This window comes from Anguilla anguilla, chromosome 10 (assembly GCF_013347855.1).
Source record: "Anguilla anguilla isolate fAngAng1 chromosome 10, fAngAng1.pri, whole genome shotgun sequence".
In the NCBI taxonomy this organism is placed as follows: domain Eukaryota; kingdom Metazoa; phylum Chordata; class Actinopteri; order Anguilliformes; family Anguillidae; genus Anguilla; species Anguilla anguilla.
The window spans coordinates 47,678,004-47,693,555 of record NC_049210.1 but is presented as its reverse complement, the minus strand read 5'-3'; the positions used below and the strand labels follow the sequence as shown (position 1 = coordinate 47,693,555).

At 41.3% G+C, this 15,552-nt stretch overlaps 1 protein-coding gene across 1 annotated transcript in view; it reads left to right on the top strand.

Moving 5' to 3' along the window:
- Positions 1 to 11,410, top strand: part of LOC118206566 (phospholipid phosphatase-related protein type 1-like) — a 29,311-nt gene extending 17,901 nt beyond the window's left edge. Inside the window, exons 3-8 of the mRNA XM_035379381.1 lie at positions 6,730 to 6,918; positions 7,315 to 7,447; positions 8,370 to 8,620; positions 9,750 to 9,926; positions 10,408 to 10,539; positions 10,920 to 11,410. Coding sequence (XP_035235272.1) covers positions 6,730 to 6,918; positions 7,315 to 7,447; positions 8,370 to 8,620; positions 9,750 to 9,926; positions 10,408 to 10,539; positions 10,920 to 10,952 — 915 coding nt within the window. The 3' untranslated portion in view covers positions 10,953 to 11,410. The remainder of the gene's footprint in view (positions 1 to 6,729; positions 6,919 to 7,314; positions 7,448 to 8,369; positions 8,621 to 9,749; positions 9,927 to 10,407; positions 10,540 to 10,919) is intronic.
- The last annotated feature ends 4,142 nt before the right edge of the window (positions 11,411 to 15,552 follow it).

The window sequence follows — 15,552 nt, the reverse complement described above, 5'->3', positions numbered from 1 at the left end:
AGATGGAGAGCTTCATTCATCTGTGTATATAGGCCTGGATCAAATTAACAGTTGTCCTTAGCTTTGACATACAATTAAATGAGGGTGTCACCTTATTTCTTTGCGAAAACATTTTGGTACATTCAGTAGTTACCAGAATTTATGAAAGAAAGTATTTGAATAGGAAAAAAAGTCAATGCTTGCATGTATTTGTCAAAGAAGACTGAATCCAGGCCGTAGTGGTGTATACAGAGACTGCAGAGGACAAATGAGTCTGAGACGTGTTCATTTCTCATGTCTGGTGACATCGTTTATCGTCTTCAGATTTATATAGCTAAAGAATTCAGTGGCCAACATTCATTCCATGTTTCTTCTTAACCTTGACTTTCAAATAGCTGCAAGTGTTTGTTTTCTTCACACAGTTTGCCAAGCTGAGCACTGAACTTGTCTGCAAAGAAAAAAGAAAGGGAAAATAAATGTTTGTGACTTCATTTCAGAAGGACAACCTTGTATTAAATCCAGATCATTATGACTGAGCCATTATGCAGAAATAAATTAAGCGCAGTCACAGACAGCATCTTTGCTATTGCACAAATTAAAATGAAATAAAAAATTCAAGGATGACAATAAGTGCAGCGCAGCAATCCAAACATTATTAAGAGTGATGTGGTGCTGAAAGCAGCAGTTTTGAATCTCGGCAGATTTCTGTGATTTGGTGACGGCTACCTCTCTGGCCTCCTGGTTCTTCCTGCCAAAGTTTTATATAATCTTTATTTAATTTTTTTTCTTCTTCTGGTTTTGCTTATCTTATCTAGTCAGTTGAACCTAGCCCTTTGGCAAAAGTATATTCATAACTCCATCTTTGTTTGCTTTACTGCGATGTAGCAGAAGACGGTTTGGAGGCCTGTTATTAACAGTAAAAGCTGCTGGCTCATTTGCCTTCCTGCTGACAGCTGTACTGTTTCTTCCAGGACCAAGAACTAAATGAATGAATAAATATACATCAGCCCACGGTATAGAATTCATTTACTTTATGGCAGTTTCCTACACGCCTTATTTCAGAGCGGTGCACCCTAATTATGTAGTAACAAATAAATGAATGTTAGCAGCAGTACATAAAACATCAATTGAGGGGAATGTTTAAATGTTTAGTGCCAGTGTCGTTAAATGCACTTTCAGAGTATTTCTGACGGTTAACAGTTTATCAAGCACTTTTTCACAGTTCGAGGAAAATAAAGATGGCAAAACTAGTGCTAAGAACCTGACTGACTTTAAATAAGGAAAAGCTGGCTCTGTGTGACTTAGCTGTCAATTTCTAATATCACAATCAAGCAGGCAGTACTGCTTTAGCATAGTTTTTGATCAGGTATTTGACACTTGAATTTTGCAATTTGTACTTCCCTTGTTGATCATATGTAAAATATTGCCAGATTGAACAACATTCTATTTAATATGTCTGTAGCAAAATATTTGGTGGCATGGAGTCTGCAGTTGCACAAAGGCATACAGTCTGTCAGGGAATATGTTCTATTCCCCAGGGAGCATCTATGCATTTACACACAGGAAAAGCAATTACATTCCAGACCGTTGCGTAAGAGCAAAGTGACCTTCTCAGCAGTGAAAGTGCTTTAACCCCCTCCTCTCAGATTTCACCAAGGGGTCCCCCCTTACTCAGCAGCCTGGGGGGTGACCTGGTGCCGCTTCTTTAAATTGGGGTGAGAAGAAAAAAAAGCTCTGAGCTAATCAGCTTGCTTTACCCAGAATGCACTTGATATTGGTTTTTGATCCTGGGCAAATTTTGAACTGTTCCACCACTTTTGGTGCTTTGTGTTTATTGTCTGCGACTGCTCTTAGATATCATTTCATGTTTTGGAAAAAAAGGGAGCCATTTTTTAATTTGCCAAGTAAAATGGTTTGTCAGAAGGGGTGGTAAGTCACCAATATATTTTTGTCAGTATATCTGCGATTTATGTACATTCTTCTTATTATTTTTGCATAGAATGACTTGTATTATTAATCAGTAATATTTCTAAGATAGCACTATGGGAGGCATTGAGGAGTAGTGGTTATGGATCTTGAATTGTCTCCACAATCTTGTTTGATCTTGCTGGGTAGGAAGGCTCTTGTACCTTCAGGGAAAGGAACATTTGATTTTGATTAAAAAAACACTAACATTTTCAAATACAGACCATTCAAGTCACCCCAGATGACACCTACTGAGCTAGTAAATTGTAAATCATCCTTTCCTACACTACTTCCTTTCCTAATTTTCCCAATTTCTGGTTATTTTCTATATAATGCTAACATTGTGCTAAGTACAGCTACACTATTGAGGGTGCGTCCAGACAGTTGATTTCACATGTAGTGTTTACTTTCACATTTTGTGCACTGGACACAAGGGTACCACTGGCAAAGAGTGAAGAATTGTGTCAGTCATTGGTTATATTCATATCACATGTTGGGGGAAAATGTGCTCTTGTTTTACAACCTCCTGCTTCTCTGTTCCTGTTTCTTGTTGAGTGCCCTGATGGGGTTGCACAATATTTTTTCCAGCGCAAGCTGAAGCAGAGTCATGTTTCATCTCTCGTTTCTGTATCGGTCCTGCAGCTGGCTGGCGTGTTTCTGCCTCAGCGCGATCCTCAGACATTCGTCTCTTTTTGGCGTTTGTTCCGTGACCCGTCATCAACTGAAATGACTGCCGTGGCGCAGTATCCAGTCAATTTCGGATTTTCCAAATTTTTTAAACATTTTCCTTTCTCTTTTTCAAAGTACAAACTGGAATTGTTTAAACTTTTGACTTTTTGGTGTAAAATATAGCCTGGTGGGCAAGTACTTTTTCTATGTTAAAATCTGTTGGACGTGTCATTCTTAATCCTTAAATGAATTCCTAAAATCGATATGAAGAGCAAATGTGCGCATAAACTGTCTGACAGTGACAAATATTTTTTATTGCATGTTTTAAATGAGTTCCAGAACAGTGTGTGTTGCAAACTCAGTTGTTCTTGAGTGGGCTTTACTGATTAAATTACTGTGATGATTCCTTTGATTGCTACCTTTAGTGTTCACCACTGAGCATATGAACTTTTTCTCACTAATTGAGATCAATACAAGTGTAATTAGGGTAATTAATCAGTGAACTGCAGCCATCAGGAGCGTTTCCTCCTTATAAATCACAAACAGGCTCAGAATCAATGTCCTTGTTAGCTGCTGTATCTAATCAGGCATATTAACACCAGCAGAACCAATCAGCACTGTGCTCTTAAAGCCACACTGTGGCTTCTGATTGGATGCTGTGGCTTTGGGGTGATAGCTTGTGACTAATCACACTGTGGCTTCTGATTGGATGCTGTGGCTTTGGGGTGATAGCTTGTGACTAATCACACTGTGACTGCAGATTGGATGCTGTTTCATTGGGGTGATAGCTTGTCACAAGCTATCACCTCAATCAAGACAAATGACTAATCACACTCATTTGTCTTAGAGAGAAGCCTCAGTGATGGCACACAGAATGAGTTATAGGGGATCCAGAGAAGCATTTTTTGGTCACTTTTATTAACTTTCACCACCCCAGAGCACGGCCTCTTCTTATTTTTTGGATCAGTTACCCAGAGTGCACTGGTTGGATGATGGAACCAATCCTTTGTTCACTGAATTTCCACCAGAGAACCTCAGACAGAAAGGGAATGCTCACATTTGAATCGAACATTTTTTTCTGTAAAGAACAGTGAAATCAAAAGATCTCTCATTGATTTAAGTAGTTATATGTGAAGAGGTGTCAAGTGTTTAAAAGTGTTTAATAGCTCAAGTGCGATAAAAAAGAGCTCATTTGTGAAGAGAAATCTACTTCTAAATCTCCAGCTTATTTTCTGGATGGCTTATGTCTGTTATCTGAGTGCCTTAATCTTCACACACACATGCACGCACACAAACTCGTGCACACACGCACACACGCACACGCATGCACTCACACGCAGACACACATATATATACGATCTGGCGGTCAAGAGTGGAAGTATCTAAAGTCTATAGTGGACATGTCATTGGCATCATTGCTAATTATGACAAAAAGGCTGCATAAAATAAACAACACCAGTAATGTCTGTGATCGGAAGCCACCTAGGTCCAGTAATCAAAGTCCAGCGTTGGAACTTATGTTGAAAGTAAAATCATACCTATAATGCAATATGCAGGTGGATCTGTGATCTTATGGGGTTGTTTTGCATCTCTGGGTCCTGATGATTTTGTTTAGGTCAATGGAAACAGAAGGACTATGGCATTCTGGGTAAGAAAAAGGCTGCTGTTTAAGCAAAAATTTGGCCTCAGTTGGATTGTTCCACAAGACAGTGATCCCAGATACACCTCAAAATCAAGCAAGAAATGGTTAGTTGAGGACAAAATTACAATGTAATGTTTTGCAATGTAATCTCTGTCTCCAGACTTTAACCGATTGGAAAATTGTGGTTTGAATTAAAGTGAGCTGTCCACAAGTAAAGGATCTGTACGATTGAGAAAACATCTGTGTTGAGGAATAATGGTCAAATCCCCTCCAATACGAATACTAATTTCATACAACAGTATAGAAGACCACAGTGTAGTCGTATTTCTGTGATGAGAATACTGAAAACAGAGGTGGCAATACAAAATTGTTACCTGTTAGAAAAAACTTTCTTGAACAGTTGGAACAACACAGTTGTGTTACCTGTGTTATTTTTAACAGTCTTTTTGTGCATCTTAAGGATTCACAGAGGTTGCCACTGAGGGGGAAAATGCTGTCTTTAAACATCAGCCTACGCTGTCTGCTAAGTAGAAGCACTTCATTAAACATTCTTGATTCCTACACTCTCTACAAGCATATATTTAAGAGTCCAGAAATGAGAATCTTTCGCTTTGTGTTGGAGAGCAGTATGTTTGCCTGAAAAACAATGTCACTGCTGATAAATGACTTCCTAATGCACCCTCCATGTTTTCATTTATTATAAAGGTCTTTGGGCAGAATGTTTTGGCAAGATAATGCCAGAAGATTTACTAATGCAAGTATTATGAGTATAAGAATTGGATGTTGGTTTACTGTGAAAGCATTATTACAAAAATATTTTTTCAAATGGTTAACAACTGCCAAAATCTGGCAAAATGTATGAAACAAATACATCAATCTGTACATATAAATCTGTACATATAAGTGTTCTCAGATTAGTACAAAGTGCAGCTGAGTCCTCCGAGTGGCAGTGAGTTTGTGGCTTGATGTAGATGATGACAGATAGTGAGCACTACATCAATGGCTTTTTTAACTGGACAGGGTTCTGTGATTCTGTGATTCTGTGAGGTGAGAGCCTTTTTGGCACAAGTCTGTGCTTTTATGTTGTGAAGTTTAACAATCGCCATTAAGATTGATCGCACTCTCTAAATTTGGGACAGTCTGTCTGAGCCATCACAGTTGCGCTTGCTTGTGCATGATCGTGTGTGCTTGCGTGTAGGTGTGAGTGAGTGTGAGTAACCAGTAGAGAGTTTCTGTGTAAAAATGGTTTTTAGAGTTCTCTGGTCCTCTCGTTTATGGAGAAACACATCCTTCTGTAGCATGAATCCAATCTTGTGGTGTTTGTCCCCATCACTTTTTTTACGGTAAAATGTTTACAGGATTTCACAGATTTTTGAAAAGAATGATGGATATTTACAGTTAAGTAAGAGGATTTATGCCGTTTCTTCCCTTCAGTAAATGGTTTTTCACTGGCAGCATTGCTGGTAGTCTGTTCATTTTTTATTTACGGGGCATTTGTTTACAGTGCCGGTTGCTACTAGGGGTGGAGGATTTTACGGTTTTCTCTACATGATTACAAGCGGACTTCCTTGTGTCTACTCAAATACGCTTTTTTGCATTTTTTATAATTTTTGTGCCTGAAGCCTGTTTTGAAGCAGTGTACTGTCTTAAAGACATTGCGTTTCTGATAAGATAATCAAAGCAAGTACTTTGCTGACTTCAGTCTGGTCATTTCTCTCCACAATCTTCTCTGTGCGGTCCCCAAAGATGCTGAAATCCAGAAGGAGCAAAAATATCAGTCATCATCTGTCACTTTAATCCGTTACTATGGCGATTATTATTAAAAGATGCAAAAAAAGATCTTCAGTTTCTGATTATATTTTTTTGAAAGAATCTGCTGGCCAGACTCGAGTAAATAGTCCTACCCCTAGCTGCTGCTGTAGAGTGTGCAGTGTGTGCAGGCCCAGATTTATTTGACTGTGCAGAAATGGTCTGCTTTTGTTGGTTCCCTTCACTATGCTCTCTTTTGAAGTCCACTGTAAACTTCCTTTTTTGAAAGCTCTGCCAGAGTTTAGTAAATCTAAGCATTTTCCAAATCATGTGACGAGCTCTCAAATGTCTTCTTCTCTGCTGGCATCCTGTCAGAAGTGGCATTCGTACAGTACTTGCAAATCTGGCCCATTTTCGGTCAGGTTCTCAGCCTAACGTGGAAATGAAATTAAATGAAAAGACCAGTGTTTTACAGTAAACATGTTGTCCTGGTGTCAAGCCAGACCACCTAGCCTGCGTGTTATTTTAGGCAGCCATCTAGCTGCTGTAGCCTTATTCATTCAATCTGTATTAAAGTGTTTATTATTTGTGTGTGTGTAAGTATTTGGGCAGTGACACATTTTTTGTTGCTTTGGCTTGTTACTGTAGCACATTGGATTTGAAATGAAGCAATGAACATGTGGTCTAACACCCCCCTCCCCCCCAATCCCCCCCCCCCCCTCCAGCTGGTCATCATGGCCGGGACAGTCCTCCTGGCCTATTACTTTGAGTGCACGGACACCTTCGGGGTGCATGTGCAGGGCTTCTTCTGCCACGACGCCGAGCTGATGAAGCCTTACCCCGGCACGGACGAGGACAGCTTCATCCCCCCCCTCATCCTCTACTGTGTGGTGGCGGCAGTGCCCACTGCTGTCGTGAGTACCTAACCCAACCCTAACCCAACTCTGGCCTTTCTAACCCAACCCTAACCCAACCCTCACCTTCCTAACCCAACCCTAACCCAACCCTTGCCTTCCTAACCCAACCCTAATCTCACCTTCCCAACCCTAATCCTAACCCAACTCTGGCCTCACCTTCCCAACCCAACCCTAACCCAACCAGTCTCAGAATCAGCTGCTGTAAAAAATTAAATAAATAAAAAAACAAGCATATTAAATTAATTTTATGGAGGGCAGTTGAGTCAGCTGGTATTTGTTTCTTAAAAGGAAGTTTTAAGGAGAAACAGCTCACTTAAACAAATCCAGTCTTTGCACTTGACTCTGGAATTTTAATTAATTTGTTTTTCTGTTGTTTGTTGTTGTTTGTTGTAGATTTTCATTGGCGAGATCTCAATGTACATCATGAAGTCCACCAGACGAGCCCTCATTGCCCAGGAGAAGACCATCGTCACCGGAGAATGCTGCTACCTGAACCCGCTCATTCGGAGGATCATAAGGTTTATTGGTGAGTTCTGAGACTGACTCGTATTGTTTATGCTTTACCCTGAAGAAATGTGAATGCACCATGAGAGGCCGTAAATCATATTCTGTCACACACACCATTGTGCTTTCTCACACACGCCATCATACACACACATATAGTGAGTATGATGGTGTGTGAGAGATCCAGTATGGTTTATGGCCTAAACAGCCACTCATAGACACACACACACACACACACAGCCATAAATAAATATAGCACTTTGTGGCCAGTATTTCAGTGTAGCAATGTCATGCACATCCAGTTAAAACACTGCCCCCCTCAACAATTTTGTGAAATATACAATATTGCTAAAGCACAGCATTGACATTGAGAGATGGTTGTGGTTTACCTGGGTGTATTTTAAAATTTAAAAAGGCTTATTTAAATATAGGCCGTGCTGGGGAGTAGCTTGTTAAACACAGTGACAACTGCATATTTATATTTTGCTGGAGCCAGTAGCATTGCTATTTTCAGCTTCTAGGCAGAGTCTTCACAGATTTATCAAATGACAGTTCTCTTTGTCTATATTGTCATTGTGAAGAATGTTGAATTTTTAGAATTATTGAATGTTATTACAGGCCATGGGCTTGCTCTTCCCAGAGTTTAATTTAGCATAAGCTAATGTATTTTATGTTAAAACAGGATCTACACCTCGAGACAGAAGAATCTATTTACAGTGGATTTCTGGAGAGTATACAAAGATATCACATTAGAACATTCCAAAACTCTGAACTGAACAATTATTTTCATGTGTTAATAATATAATAAAGGTAATAGCACACAAATGTGGAAATTTAAATGAATTTAAGTAACTCCTCCCTTTTTTGAACTCTAGGTTTGCAATGGCTTGAGGTCAGTTTTATTTCAATTTTTTTTTGTTTTTCTTTCCTGTCTCTTTCTGCAGGTGTCTTTGCGTTTGGGTTGTTCGCCACGGACATCTTTGTGAATGCCGGTCAGGTGGTGACCGGCAACTTGTCCCCGTACTTCCTGAGCGTGTGCAAGCCGAACTACACAGGAACAGACTGCCGCGTCGGCCACCAGTTCATCTCCCGGGGGAACATCTGCACAGGTGACCCCTCGGTGGTGGAGCGGGCCAGGAAGTCCTTCCCTTCCAAAGATGCTTCCCTCAGCGTGTACTCCGCTGTGTACGTCACTGTGAGTCCCCACAAGACCTCCTCCCTCAGAGCCACTGCTGCTCATGCACACCGTCCTCACAAACACCAGCCTCGCAAACAGGGACCTCACAAAGACCAGCCTCACAAACAATTTAAAATGTTTTTGTTTTTAAATCAGAATCAGAATTTCCAGGTCAGTATACCCACGTAAGTCTTTTTTGTAAACGGACAGAAAAACATTTTTGAAAGGGGGTAAATGAAAAGTGACAGCTTTAGGAATTCAGAGAAAGATTCCAGTTGTTGTGTGTGTTCAGTGTGTGTATCGCATGTAGTAATGCGTGTATTTTAAGATTGTACTTTGGCTCAGTCATTGTTTGTTTATTATGGATAGCTGAATTTTTGAAAACATTGCTCACAGGAATAATAATAATAATATGTAAAACTTTTCAGAATATAACACTATTTTCAGTAATAATAAAGGGGTATGGTCATTTAAGGGCATTGTATGAGTTCCGGAGCAGGATGTCGCCCTGATATCCGGTACATCCTTAGGGCCCCAAAGAGACTCAAACCCTAATCTGTCCCACCGGCAGCAATGCAGCTGCTGATTGAGAGGTCTAGATCAGGACTGGACAAGCCCAGGCCAGGTGCTGGTTCTGACCTGTGAGTCGCTGGTACAACATTTTAATACATAACAAAGGAAAACGTATTTCTTTCAGTCCAGTGCCCTAAATAAAAATCTATAATTGGACTCAGGCAAACATGGTCACACACATGCTTACAAGGACCATGGTGGACTCTCAGGTTCTCATATGCAGCCCACCTTAGTAGATTCTACAGGCAACACCCCCTGCCTGTTGCCTCTAGCATCTACAAAGAAGAGTCCTTCCGTTGCCTTTATGTCGCAGCCTCCATACATGGTGCTGATTTCACCTGGGCCTCTTCCCCTGACATATGTGTGTGTGTGTGTGTGTGTGTCTCTCTCTGCGTGCGTGCGTGCATATGTGTGTATCTGCATGCGTATGTGTGTATCTGTGTGTGTGTGTGTGTGTGTGTGTGTATGTGCGTGCGTATGTGTGTATCTGTGTGTGTGTGTGTGTGTGCGTATGTGTGTATCTGTGTGCGTATGTGTGTATCTGTATGTGTGTGTGTGCGCGCTACTCTCTCAGATGTACATCACCAGCACCATAAAGACGAAGAGCAGCCGGCTGGCCAAGCCTGTGCTGTGCCTGGGCACGCTGTGCGCCGCCTTCCTCACGGGCCTCAACCGCGTGTCTGAGTACCGCAACCACTGCGCCGACGTCATCGCCGGCTTCCTGCTGGGCAGCTCCGTGGCGCTGTTCCTGGTGAGAATGTGCTGCACAGGTCACATGACTCCTGTTCCTGGTGAGAACGTGATGCACAGGTCACATGACTCCTGTTCCTGGTGAGAACGTAATGCACAGGTCACATGACTCCTGTTTTTGGTAATACAGTGCTGCACAGATCTCATGACTTAGCCACACCTCCGTAAAGACACACACTGATGTGAAGCCGCTGATGTGTAAAACATACCCTTTTATAAATTTACAGGATGGACATCTTGATACGGGCGTTTGATTGGTTAAGGTTTGTGCAGAGATGCGCTGGCCCCGTTTCCACTGCTTAGTAATTACTGTCAGACCAAATGCCAGTTTCTTCTTCAGCTGTGGTTCTGTTGCTTTTAGTTTGCCAAAGACCAGTTTGTTAAGACCTGTTGATTGTGTCCCGGTTTGAGCCTTGGCTTCAGCGTTACGTAAGTATTGGCTGCTGACTGTGAGGTGATCGCGAGGCGGTTTTTGCCTGCAGGCGGTCTGTGTGGTCCGTAACTTCAGGGGAGTGCACTCTGCTGCGGCCAAGCTGAAGACGGAGGAGCACCGCGGGCTGCCGCTCATCACGTTTCCACGGGTGGAGAGCCCCCTAGAGACCCTGACTGCACAGGTAACACCCCACCTGCCCTTCGGTACGCTCAGTCAAGTGTGTAACATTTACTTTTCATTTAATATCATTCTCTCCTGCTTTTGAGAACATGGCATGGACTCCAGAATTTTTCATTTACTTCGATTTACAAACAAGTGCAAGTCTTTGTTTTTCTTCACAACCCCAATTTAGCAAGCTCAGCATAAATAAATAAACTCGCCAAACCGTGGACACTTCTGTGGGTGGTGCAAAGATGATTTTGCCAAACTTGTGCTTGTGAAGAGAAACAAAGTTAAAAGTTTGTCGAATTCAGGCCTAGGGGTACAGTATGTATTAAAAAATGTAATTAAATCTGGTTTAATTCCTGCTTAATTTAACGAGCTTTGCGATTTGCCTGACAGAATCATTCGGCGTCCATGACAGAGGTCACATGACTCCAGACCCAGCAGAGACTGCAGTTTGCTTCCCTGGAACACCCCTAGGCACAAGCATTTTGTACTGTGTTACACTGTAAAAAGGACAGTATTATGTTGTAGTTAGAAGCTGTTTTTGTACATTTTTGTATAAGAGAGTGCCGTAGCTTACCCTAAATAGCTTTGAGAAAGATATTGATGTTGTTGTGTGGTGTTTGTACAAGGAAAATCTCTTATAACTGTTTCTGTAAATCTTTGAAAAAAAGCTCACCTTTTGTATTCTTTTTTTAATCTGTTTTAAACTCAATATTTGACCAACTTTGCCTGCAATTGTTTCAGGAATGCTTTGGTATTCATATATTTAGGTTTTAAGGAAAAATATATATTTCTTTATTCTGTTGTACATTTTCTGTTGGGATTTTAAAACATGCCCTTTACTCAGCATGGAAGTAAAGAAAATCAAACAGGAATCCAAAACATATTTGTGTGCTGTTTTTTGTAAAACCTGGTATTTATTCAGAATATTTTTCCTTTGTAAACCAATTGTCAACAAAATGAATTATTCTACAGAAACTATATTTTTGAAATGATTGGACCTTTTTAGGTTTTTTGAACCTAGAATATTGAAAAATATCCAGTTAAAAATATTATACAGTATGATGGGTAGCATCACAGTGCAATGAAGCAGACCTAGAGCAGATCCAGCATACACACTGAACTGTTCAGTAAGATGCTGTGGAACACAGGCAGCTGGAGTCATGCATTATAAAAACAGCTTCAAGGCTGTGCATCGTTTAGCAGAGATGATGTCAGCTCTGCAGTGACTGCTCATCACAACTGTAACAGAATCTTGAATAAGTAATAGCCACTGAAACACAAAGGTCCACGCGTACTTTGTCATTGTCAAGGACTCCAGTTCGATTCCCGTTCCACGTGCGTCAAAACCTGTGGCTACTACTATTCTATTGATATATTTCAAACTTCAAGTTCAGATATAGTTTCATATGGTTTCCAGTGGTTCGTTTTGGCCTTCTGTGTGTAGAAAATTGATTTATTTTCTTAAGTAACACAAACGGAAATAAGATAAGGTACAGCCAACAAAATGTGTTATAAGAGATAATGTTGAATGTGATAAAAAGATTAACTCATGGTAGTTCTGGATAATACAGTGTACCATGCGATAGATGGGCACGTGGGTGAACTGCGCTGCTTGTGGTTTCATGGTCCTATCTTAGTTTATTCATTTAAAATCAGAAAGTATTTATTTGAGCTTAGCCACTTCAGAGACCCTCTATAGGGCTTGCCTAACACCTGGACTAGAAGTCACTTTGGAAAGTCCGGTTTCTGTTAAAGTTGTTTTTATTAGGAGAGCTGGTGGATGGTGCAAAAATGGATGCCCTAGAATAGTGGACATAACAACCTTACTGGGCTTATTAACTAATAGAAAGTAATTTGACAATTATTAAGACTATGCATTAGGTTCAGAGTTTAAAATAACTTGAGTATCTCTATGATTCTGTCTGGAACCCGGGTTTTCAGCAGGGGGTCTGCAGAGCCAAGGGGGGCCTTGAAGGTTCTGTAGGGGGTCCCTGGCCAGGCATGATACGCAATGACGATATATAGATTTGCTGAAATATTGCTAAATAGTAGAACCCTGATGATGGGGGTCCCCTGGATGCCTTTGAGGCCGGGCGTGGGTTGGAACCCCCTGCACTGGAAGCCGAGCGCCATACACTGCGGGGTTTGTTGCTTCAGTGTCGGCTTGACTGAATCTCATGAAAGAGAGCTTTTTGAGAAAAGTAGTAGCGTGGATGTCAGCTTTATTAATGTTTTATTGCAAACTGCTTTCATCAAAATAAGCTAGTTGTATTTACATAACACTGAATACATAACTCACAATAAGCTGTGCTAAAAATGTTCTCAATTATGGGCGCGAGTGGGCTTAAAAAACTGAAAGCTTTTTGATATTTCATCAACTCAAAGTTTTAAAAATTCTTTCTGGATGAGCAGCGACAGAAAAAAAGAAGAAGATTGAAACCATGTTGTTTGTGCATTGCAGTTCACTCTTTATTTGGCTGTAAAAGCCATTGTAATGACTGCCACCTCACTGCTGTCCGATGACCTCACTGGACTTACTCTTTCCTTCTTCCTGTGGTAATGCTTTGTTTTGATAGTTTTAAAAAAAGTACATTTTCAGTCAATATTGTTTTTTTTTTTTTTTTTAGTTATTGAATTCTGCTTTCAGTGATTGTTTATTGTGGTTTGATCCGACATCTGTAACGGTATTTTCTGTGCTTTGTGGAGAAAATGAATTTGGCCATCGTTGCTTCGCCTGCTCTTTCCAAGAAAAATGGAGCAGCTCTTTCAGTGACATGATGTGTTTAACAGGCCTGTGATATTACCTCATTCTTTCCACAGGAAATGTGAAAAAATGCAGGTCTCTTAACTTTGAGTTGCTGAACGGGTCACAATCTGCCTTTTCTCCCCCCCCCCCCCCCCCCCCCTTTTTAAGTTTAGATGGATTATCTAACTTTTTAAACAACTAACGATGGAAGACTGAGTTTTCTAATGTGAGCGGTATGAAAACAGTACTAACCTTAGTGTGTATTTTCATTTCTTGAAAATGAGGATAAAAGTAAAATACGGCAAACCAGTACCCATTATTGACACAGTAATATGTCATGCAACCCATAACTAAATATTTGGACTCCATTATTCATCATCCAACAGGGTCCTGTATTTATTCAGCATGTATTACGCAGTCATATTACAGATAGATTCATTATAATGCTGAACTCGAGTGGGAATTGCCATTGCTCAGCATAAAAATTAGGCAGAAGCCCAAAGTAGCAAAGCCACAGTTTGCAAATGAGAACTGGCGTTGCATACGGCTGAAGGACTGAGGAGATTTCAGAGGAATCTGAGATGAAATCAGCACGGAAAGCAGCCATGGGTGCAGTTCTGCGCTGTTGAGGACTGCCCTGCACGCTGTGTGTTTTGTGTCAACATGCACTGTGTGCCTTATCAGAATTTTCGACTCAAGTTATTTCCTGTCTTTTTTTTAAGTTTCCCTGAGCTTCATTTGAACGTGGGCCTGATGAATTGCTTTCACACAGTAGTTATGCTGGGTGGGAACAGGGCGGGTTGCTTTTCCGCTGCCCCGCCAAAGCCTATGAGCTTCTCCCCAAAAAGCACAAGGGAGGAGGTTGTGCCAGATTTGGACTGGCAGGTAGCGCTGGCTGGAGGGACGTCCAGGCCCTGTTTATGTCGGGGCGTTCAGGTTCCACCCAATGTGCAGTCAAAAGGGGAAACGTTCAGCTGCACTCTGAGCCGCTGCAGTGGAACCGGCTCATTAACACGTCTCGTATTCCCAGCTAGTGCGTCTGAATGATTTGACTTTTAGGTAAATAGCCTTTGAAAGGAGTCTTTTTTTGGTAAGAGAGAGGGAAAAAAAGGGCATAACTGAAATAACAAATAAAAATTCCTGAATGGTGGTGCTAAATAATGGTGTATGAGGCCAGGAGGACTGTAGCAGTGCATTGAAAAGCACGGCACCAGGGGAGACACCTACTGGATGTTAGGCATCTAATCCCTTGAGGTTTGGGTGCCGTTTATGTCAGTGTGAATACCAGGCATTGTCCCGCTGCCGTGTCATTCTATGGGTAATATTTCTGCTATGTGTAGGTCATGTTACTCAGAACTGGTTGGCTGCATTGCTAATTAAATTAATTCACTGCTGGAGGTTGATATGTGTGTTTAAATCTTTACTTTAGCTTAATAGCTGCTTAGACTAAGACTTAGGTTAGCCTAGTTGAGATTAACACTCACCACTGTAACAAGTTTTTTTGGCAATAGCTTCATAATCCTGGGGCTAGAGAGAATATAGGCACTATCACTGAGTATTTTCTCTTTTTTTAAGCAAATCCTGTGTTCTCTTCCAGTACAGGAACTAATAAGCTTTTTTTAATTCACAGAAACAGCCCTGATTTGACAGTCTTCTTTTACATTGCCAGAGAGAAGAAGTTAACCGTTATGAAGTACAGTGTCATGCTAAGCTATTACAGCAGACTAATGCTACAAAGCACGGGCCCTGAAATAAATTCCCTCTAAATGATCCTATGCTCGTTTTTTTCCCCCACTGGAATATAACGTTGCCAGTTTTACTCATCAAGTGGAGGTTGTCGGAGGCCTTTTTGGGTTTGGTGCACTCCTCAGCAGCAGGGGTGTCCACTGCCTTCTTCCCACCGAAACACCGGCAGGGTCCATCTTGGGGTTCGGCACAGTGCTTAGAGCTCTTGTAGAAGCTTCGCTCCCTAAACTCTGGTGGAAGCCATCTTCTAAAAGGTGTGCAGTCTTTCAATCACAGGCAGCTTTTTAAAATGTACCTAATAACTTTACCATGTTACACTTATGACCTGCACTGTTCTCTAAGCTCCCTGGCCGCGGGTCCATCGGTCTCATCTGTGTCCATCTTATCGCCCTTATCTGGGACAGGAGTGCAGGAACTGCCAGTGCTCTGTTGAATGTACGCTAGACATTGGTTAGATAGACCAGTCGTACATCTCCCTTGGAATGTAGCTGGCTTTCAGAGATGAAGCTGTTGGACGGGACAGTGGAAACT